At 41.0% G+C, this 10,000-nt stretch overlaps 1 protein-coding gene across 6 annotated transcripts in view; it reads right to left on the reverse strand.

Moving 5' to 3' along the window:
• dip2a (disco-interacting protein 2 homolog A) overlaps positions 1–10,000 on the reverse strand; it is a 136,223-nt gene that overhangs the window by 35,196 nt on the left and 91,027 nt on the right. For 4 of the 6 annotated variants that reach the window (XR_008396525.1, XM_053680719.1, XM_053680716.1 and 1 more), the window contains 3 exons: positions 6,040–6,282; positions 4,738–4,860; positions 202–321 (listed from right to left, as the gene is read on the reverse strand). Coding sequence is in view for 5 of the 6 variants with exons in the window: in XM_053680719.1 (XP_053536694.1) it covers positions 202–321; positions 4,738–4,860; positions 6,040–6,282 (486 nt within the window). In the remaining variant the exon portion in view is untranslated. The remainder of the gene's footprint in view (positions 1–201; positions 322–4,737; positions 4,861–6,039; positions 6,283–10,000) is intronic. The other 2 variants (XM_053680720.1, XM_053680718.1) reach the window with 2 other exon arrangements.

Raw genomic sequence — 10,000 nt, forward strand, 5'->3', positions numbered from 1 at the left:
CCTGGTCCTGAAGATCTAGTGATTCAACTCTTCAGTAGGTAAAGCTGGTCCCTGCAGTATCCAAGTTGTACTATTCAGACTAATCTTCCCCCCTCAGCGTCAGTACTAAACCTCCTGTATCCCAAAGCAATGCTCAGTTTGGGCCACGCTGTGTTTAGTTTCTTTTTCCTTTCCCAGATAATACATTTCCTCTCAACCTACCATCCAGGAGCTCCTCGAAATCGTCCAGGAAGAACTCACGCAGCGGGGGCCGCTTGGGTCTCTTCAGTGTGTTCAAGAGCTGCTGGATTTTAGACGAAACACGACTGTTCACGGGGACACCTTCAGGTGAAAGAGAGAGAGAGACAGAAGAAGACAGAAGGAGAGACAGAAAGAAGGATGAATGGGATGAGATGAAAACATGAAGGGACGCCAGGATGCTTGCACATCACGGCCTTTCAGTTTCATCGAGGCAGAATGACCTTAAGAGTCATTCTGATGCTGCGCTCTGTAGACACTTGGCTCCGCCCACCGGGAGCTCTCGGACTCGCGGCTTGGAGCAGCATTGGTTAGACTGCGTTGCCTGGCAACAACCTGCTACCAAGTGAAGGTTTTTCATGAATGGAGAAAGTAGCAATATGTCCACTGGATAGGACAAAATACATCGACATACGACTACTTTATTACTAATCATTATGTATATTCTATCACTATATTATAAATACTATATATACATATATATAGTGTAAAATACTGTAAAAGTGTTTTAAAGTAATGCCTAATTGTATACTAATTAATAATATAGCACTGTGTGTGTATAAAATACAGTATAACAGTCTAGCACTACAAATATGATGATCTACAGTTCATATATACATTCAGATCCATAAATATGTGGACGCTGACACAGTTCTTGTTCGTTCATATGTCTACCACGGTGTATCGGTGTTGAAATGAAATAATAAATATTTCTCAAATACACGTTATTATTACTCTGTGCAGACTTTCAGCTTTAATTTGACGGTATTTACGTCCAAACGAGCTGAACGGTGTAGGAATTATAACACTTTTCATATATACGTCTATAGTGTGGAACCGACAGGCATCACCAGACACTGGGTTTCTTCCATGGTGATGCTCTGCCAGGTCTTTACTGCAGCTATCTTCACGTCCTGCCTGCTCTTGAGGTGTTTTGGATTCAGTTTTGCCTTCAGCGAGTGAAATGCAGCTCAAGTATATTCAGGTCAGGTGACTGACTTGGCCAGTGCAAGACGTTTCACTTCTTCTCCTTAAAAAAGTCCTGGGTTGTTTTGAAGTATAATTCAGGTCATTGTTCATCTCCACTCTGAAGCAATGGGTTTTGAAGCATTTCGCTGGATCTGAGCAGATATTATAGGCCTAAACACTTCAGAATTCATCCTGTTGCTTTAGTCAACAGTCACATCATCAATAAAAACAAAGGAACCTGTTCCATTAGCAGCCGTACACACCCAGGCCGTAAGACGAGGAGGTACGCTTCAGATCATGACCTTCTCCACCCTCTTCTCTTCCCATCATTCTGGTACAACTTCATATTTGTCTCATCAGTCTATAGGATGTTCCAGAGCTGTGTGGGCTTATTTTATTATAATGTTTTTGGCAAACTCTAATCTGGTCTTCCTGATCCGGGAATCTGCTGTGAAAGGGAAAGAATTCTTCACCAGGGAATGAATTCATTAAAGAATCATTATTAACGGTTGTTTTATGTGGTCTTCCAGGTCATTCGGTGTTCCCGAGCTCAACAGTGTGTCCTTTCTTTGGATCTTTGGACTTCATATCGAGAGTTAACAGCAGCAGAGTCCGAATGAGGCATGTAACACTTGAAATCGAGACTTTTCATTTGTTTTCTTCTTAGTGAAAAAATGAGGGAATAACACACACCTAGACATGGAACGGTGGAATTGTCCAATTACTTTTGGTCCCTGTAATTCCTACACCGTTCATCGAAGTTAAATTAAAGCTGGAAGTCTGCGCTTTGAGCTCTTGTTCATTTAATATCACCTCCAATGTACTGTGGCAGACAGATAAAAGAACAACTTCGTCAACGTTCGAAGGTTTACGTTCACGGGTTCGAACGTGACGGTGTACACGGATACGATCAATCATGAAGGTTTATTTTTTTACTTTTGTGCTGTAGTCAGTATTACAGTATCTATGCAACTATATAAGCAAAAAAATGTATTATAATATATTCTAAAGATAGACAGTACGGTTGTTATTATGTAATATTGAATATAGAATGAGTTGAAAATAAGCTGATGGTTCGAGAATGCTTCAGTCACAAGGACACAAAAATAACAAATCAAAACAACAACAAAGGTGAAACAAAGAAAAATGATGAAAACTGCAGTGACAGGATGAATCCAGAGTCTGTGTGTGCGTGTGTGTGTGTGTGTGTGTGTGTGTGTGTGTGTGTGTGCGTGTGTGCGTGTGTGTGTGTGTACATGTGTGGTGAGCTGTCTCGAGTGTGGTGTGTATATGTGCTGTGAAGTCTATGTATGTATTTATAGCCCAGGGTGAAAAGAAACACAGCTGCAGTGTGACCGCAGTCTCATCGATTTATGTCACACACACACACACACACACACACACACACACACACACACACAATCAATACTGACATACACAAACACACACACAATCAATACTGACATATATATATATATATATATATATACACACACCCACACACAATCAACACTGACATAGACACACATAAACACACACACCCACACACAATCAATACTGACATACACATAAACACCCACACACCCACACACAATCAATACTGACATACACACAAACACACACACACAATCAATACTGACATACACACAAACACACACACCCACACACACAATCAATACTGACATATACACACATAAACACCCACACACCCACACACAATCAATACTGACATACACACAAACACACACACACACAATCAATACTGACATACACACAAACACACACACACACACACACACACACACAATCAATACTGACATAGACACACATAAACACACACACCCACACACAATCAATACTGACATACACACAAACACACACACCCACACACAATCAATACTGACATACACACAAACACACACACACACAATCAATACTGACATACACACAAACACACACACCCACAATCAATACTGACATACACACAAACACACACACACACAATCAATACTGACATACACACAAACACACACACACACAATCAATACTGACATACACACAAACACACACACAATCAATACTGACATACACACAAACACACACACACACACACAATCAATACTGACATACACAAACACACACACACACAATCAATACTGACATACACACAAACACACACAATCAATACTGACATATACACACATAAACACACACACCCACACACAATCAATACTGACATACACACAAACACACACACACAATCAATACTGACATACACAAACACACACACACAATCAATACTGACATACACACAAACACACACACACAATCAATACTGACATACACAAACACACACACACCCACACACAATCAATACGGACATACACACAAACACACACACACAATCAATACTGACATACACACACACACACACACACACACACACACAATCAATACGGACATATACACACACACATACACAATCAATACTGACATATACACACATAAACACACACACACACACACACAATCAATACTGACATACACACAAACACACACACACCCACACACAATCAATACTGACATACACACAAACACACACACACAATCAATACGGACATACACACACACACCCACACACAATCAATACTGACATACACACAAACACACACACACAATCAATACGGACATACACACAAACACACACACACAATCAATACGGACACACTCACACACTGTGTGATATCGATTGTATACGTCACACAATCGATACTGACATATACACACACAAACACATACAATCAATACTGAAATATATACAGAAACACACACACACACACTCAATACTGACATATATACACACACAAACACACACACACACTCAATACTGAAATATATACACAAACTCACACAATACTGACATATACACACACAAACTCACACAATACTGACATATACACACACAAACACATGAGCCATCCTTACACACACACACACACACACACACACACACACACACACTCAAGAATTGAAATCAACTATTTAAAAGATGAAATTCTCTTTAATGTGTTGTGTTGAAATCAGTAACTCTTCTGTCGGCTTCATAAACGCAGTACATCATTAACCTCAAAGACATTAGCAGGAAGTTTTTAAACTCCAGCGTGGACAGAACACAGAACATTTTTTTGTTGCTTATTGGGTGGCAGGTTTCGGTTCAGTCCGTATATACAGTGAGCGCAGCTCGAACAATTCATCTGAACATTTCATTACTCACTGCACATACATTAATAGGTGCCCATGCGTGGGAATGCTTTCATTAAAAGCGGCACGAAGACACGTAGAACCCTATAATATATATTACACCCTCGTTTGTGTGTGTGTGTGTGTGTGTGTGTGAATGTGTGTAGCATGAAACGAGACCCTGCTGCCGACAGAACGTAAGGAGCTTCTTCACCGCGAGTCGATTGGCTGCGACGTACGTGCGTGTCAGAGGGAGGAGAACACTGTTGCCGTGGCGATGCGGGGACTCACCGTCAGCCGTGTCCATAGCGCTGCTGGGGTGTGTGTGTGTGTATCCGCGGGGAAGACCTCTCACCGAGGCTACCTGCGAACGCTCAGACAGCCCTGTGACATCCGGAGGAGCACAGTGGTTATCTGTCAGAGGTGAAAGGTACATATACAGGGGAATAAATTAGGAAAATAAAATCTTAAATCTAAATCTCATTTAGTTTTATTCACTGTACTATTACAATACAGTATGTACACCATATACCGATATATTATGCTCACTATGCTGTTATAATATAGTCTATAGCTAGATTATATATAAAGAACCATGGAAGGTCCTTCAAGATACGTTGAAAGAATTTACCAGCTGATTTCCTTATAAAGTCCAAGTGGGACCACAGCAAATATTAGCTTCACAGAACTGTAATTGTAATGTATTATATATATATACATATCATTTATTAAACTACATATACTGTACACTGCTTGTATAATATAGTTTATCATTAAGGGTCTTTTACCGTACAGCGCTGTGGAATACTTTTCAGTAGACCCACTGAAAATAGTCTAGAACATCATTACACGAGTATACGATTTGAAACACAGCTTTTAGTGCTATGAATAGAGACTTTAGGAGGCTGAAGCTGGGGTAAAAACTCGTCGATAATCGATGGCCGTTGTATTCACACAGGATAAAGGAGTACACAGCTTGTTAAAAGGGGCTGGAACGTTCCAGAAAACCGTCAGGAAGATGTCAAAATGAGGCCCGATTTTTAAAAATAATAAAAAGGTCATGGAGGAGGAGGAAAGAGCTCTCTCTTTAGTCCAGGAGCAGATTGGCACAAGCTGGCAGTGAGAGCGTTGGAGGTGATAAGCTCAACAGCTTAACGGATAAAACAACTCAGAGCCCCGGGGTGCAAAAGAAACACACGCCAGAGGCAGGATCCACCTTTCAGAATTCGGATCTTATTGCAAAGGAAGTCTGGTAAACTAAAAGTTCACAAAATGGCCGGTTTTAAGACAAAATACAAAGTCTGAAGGGTGTCTCGGGAGTCTCTATACATTGGGGAAATGAACACTTTTTAGCAAAATGGCTTCTAATTATGTTATAGTTTATATTTGGAGAACCTTTAAGAGCGCCTGTGACAAAAGAAGGACGTGTTGAAATCGTTCTTTCGGTTGGATCGGGAAACTGTCGTAAGGTTGCGATGGACTATAACAGGAAATCACATCACACACGATAACACACTGCTGGCAAACTTATTAACAGTAAAAATGTGTGTGAAAAAAGCGGTAGAGAGCAGTAGAAGCAGTCGAGGGACTGACCAAGCTGTGTGTGAGCCATGACGTCTGCCAGAACAGTAGCAGCTGTGGCGGAGTTTGAGGCGGAGTTAGTGCTGTGCTGGCTCCGCCCACCCGGGTACGATGAGGTGGAGGAGGCGGAGGAGGAAGTGGATGAGCAGTGGTGATGGATGACGCGGTTGAACCAGTGTTCCACGTTCGGATTTGGTGCCTGGAACGGCGATGACGACGCCACGCGTCCCTCATCCTCTGATGCTGAGGATGTGTCTGTGAGGAATGAGAGAGACCGTGTGAAAACACACACACACACACACACAGAGAGGAAGATAAGGTCTGTTGAAAACTACCAACTTATAAGGCAGTTAAATTAGTCCTGGGAATCTCAGTGTATGCATATTTTAGTATTTTCTTGTCGAACATCAGTGATCAAAGTGTCGTATTGGGTATTGGACACTCCTACAGCCCTCATGGAGCTCTGAACAGGCTTTGAACAGGAGAAATATCGAAGTCATTTTCATCAGATCTGTACAGCATTTTTAACTAGCTGCTTAACATAGCCACTAATACTGCAGCAGTGCGGGGCAGATCTGCACTGCGGCCCTGATTTACCCAGCAGCCCTATAGCCTTATGCAGCAGATACAGCAGAATAACAGAGTGGATAGTTTTCTTAATAGGATAACATTATGAACTGTAGAGACTGTATTATGCCGATAGAATCGATATGTGTCCATCGTAAAGCTTGAACATCAGGGGACATTATCGTAAAAAGGCTATTTAGAAGAATAGATTTGCGGTGAAGTGGATGTAGCCATTTATTTATATAGCCTATGTCCATTTTCCATCCATCCATCCATCCATCCATTTATCCATCCATCCATTAATTTGCTGTGGATCAGGTGGTAGAGCGGGTCGTCCACTAATCGTAGGGTTGGCGGTTCGATTCCCGGCCCGCGTGACAACACATGCCGAAGTGTCCTTGGGCGAGACACTGAACCACATGTTGCTCCCGATGGCAAGTTAGCGCCTTGCATGGCAGCTCTGCTACCACTGGTGTGTGTGAATGGGTGAATGAGAACCAGTGTAAAGCGCTTTGGATAAAAGCGCTATATAAGTGCAGACCATTTATCCATCCATCCATCCATCCATTTATTTATCCACCCATACATTTATTTTTCCATCCATCCATTTGTCCATCCATCCATTTATCCATCCATTTGTCCATCCATCCATCTGTCCATTTATGCATCCATTTGTCCATTTATCCATCCATCCATCCATTTGTCCATCCATCCACCCATTTATCCATGCATTTGTCCATACATTTATCCATCCATTTGTCCATCCATCCACCCATTTATCCATCTATTTGTCCATCCATTTATCCATCCATCCATTTGTCCATCCATCCACCCATTTATCCATCTATTTGTCCATCCATCCATCCAGTTGTCCATCCATCCACCCATTTATCCATCCATTCATCCATCCATCCACCCATTTATCCATCTATTTGTCCATCCATCCATCCATCCATCCATCCATTTGTCCATCTGTCTATGTATCTATCTAAAACACTTATGATGGGGGGTTCCCTAAAGAACAAAGCATTAGAAAACCTTAAACACTTTTATGTTAACACATCACTTTTCATACTAATTCTGTGAGACAAGTCTATGTGTGTGTAGCTGCCTACGCAGTCGGTCCACAGGTGTCGTCCACACCCAGTCCCATCTACCTGCGGTCCTGTGTTTCACATATATGACCTTCTAACACACCCGCTTCAACTCCTCAGCACATTACGAGGTTAAAAAAAGGTGTCCAAGAGTGTATTAATGTGTACTGGAAGTGCGTTAGGGCTCACTACTGCTTTAAAGTGTGTTACAGTGTGTTAGAGTCTGCAGCGCTCTACACCGCATCATGGGTAGCCATGGTTGGCTCTGTCCGTTATCTTTTCCCAAGCTTCTCCTCTTCTGTCTCGGGTTGTACGATGGGGCACGTTAGGGCAAAAAGTGGCCTCACATTTCCTTTGAACAGAAAATACAGTCGGGATAAATTCCCTGCGCTACATTCGTTCCTTTTTCTCAGGCTGAACATGTGACAGCCTGGGCGTTGTTTAGAGGAATGTTCCGTGAAGTAAAACCAACACTATGAGTGATGTTGGTATGAGGATATACCCCGTACACGGTACAATTTACTAAAAGGTTTAACGACGTGTCGTGATGCGTTACAAATCTATGGACGTTAATTAGCATTAACATAACGGTGACAGTCTGAAGCAGCAGTCATAATCAATCTCATTAATCTCATTAGAGAAACCCGGCGTGATCTTTTTAGAGACAGCAGAATGCCCACTGTAATCCGAGGCAGAGATAAACATCAGTGCTACAGGGGGGAAATAAAAAAAAAACTTCTGAAGGAACACACCGATGAATATTTACCTACGCCTCACTTACTTTTCATTAACATGTACACAGGGGCATATACAAATTATAAACAAAGGAAATTTCCCCTCATAGCTTGGTCCTGGAGGTTTCTGGAGGTTTCTCTGTGTACTGTACCAGCTGTATATGGTTGAAATCCCTGCTAAAAAAAAAAAAAAACAATAGAAACCGTCACAGAAAAGCTAATGCTTTCCACTACAAATACCATTACAAACCATCGGCTGTTAACCATTAAGCCGTTTCCATACGGCTTCGATTACATAGTAGGACGTATTAAGGATGCGCTGTAGGTCCTTAATGGTATCCACTAGACATAACATGCCACCAACACAGCGACCATTACAGTTTCCATTAAAACCTATACAATTCCCATTATGACCATTAAAACCCTTACAAATTTTGTGAGTGTTTCTATGTTTTTTTCAGCAGGGATGACAGAAAAGCCACTTGACTTGACTTGAACATTTCGGTTACAGTTCTAAGACGGAGACAGAAGTATAAAAATGCCAGAGATTGTTGTTGTCACTGGCAGCCATTTTGTTCTTGTCCATTATCTGACGGGAAAGCATAAATTATCCGCTCCGCATTTTTTAACTGTTTGGCATTTCACATATAGTCCATCGTTTAACAGTAGGACGTTTGTCCAGTTGAGTATGCTCAGACATTAGCTTTTTTTTTTCTTAATCCAGTACTTGGTTTTCAGGACCTGAGATGAACTTATGGATAAACTCTGCTGATATTGTACCCGTCTCGTCTCCTTTCAACTACAACAGTGAGATTTTTCTCCTCCCACAATGCCCATATTATGTTTTCGGTCTAATTCTGAAATTCTTCATTCTTTAAAAATTTCAATAAACAAAACATGATTTTCAAAAGGGCTAGCTAGCTACTCTTGGATTGCTAAATAGTCCGGAATGGCTCGTTTTAATGACACAGATTGGTGTTTGTGTGAAATTTGCTAACAGTGACAATTTAAAACATCGATTTTTTCCCCCCAGTACTTCTGAATACAAAGAATCCTGGTAGAATTATAAGCTAAGTCGCTAATGATGTCACGAGATAAACTCTGCGGCTTTAAGAGATTAGAAAACGGTATTGGACACAAACGCTGCATGCTAGGCTAGTCTGCGAGATGACTTAGCACAACACGATTGTGATTTTTATGTACATTTTTTGACAGACTTGGCTCTTGTAAAAATAAACAAACAAACAAACAAATAAATAGACGAGAACACAAACCAAGTCTCTGATACTGAAATCCAATTAGTGTTTAACTGTGAGAAAATGTGAGCTTTTTTTACGAGCGCTTAACCACTGGACTAGCTACGTGAGTTCGCTAACACGACGTGGCGTGTTTCTGATTTACAGATTCGTGTACGTTTAAGTCTTTTCACCGTTATTAGAAAAGACAGACTTGTAGAGGTTTTTTTTTTTTCATTTTTCTTCCAAAAATGATTTTATTAGCATTGAACAATTTATTATTCTACTTGTTAAGAGACAACACAAAGACTACGAGAAGTGACAGAACAGTGATTTTTTTTTT

This window comes from Ictalurus punctatus, chromosome 6 (assembly GCF_001660625.3).
Source record: "Ictalurus punctatus breed USDA103 chromosome 6, Coco_2.0, whole genome shotgun sequence".
Classification (NCBI taxonomy): Eukaryota; Metazoa; Chordata; class Actinopteri; order Siluriformes; family Ictaluridae; genus Ictalurus; species Ictalurus punctatus.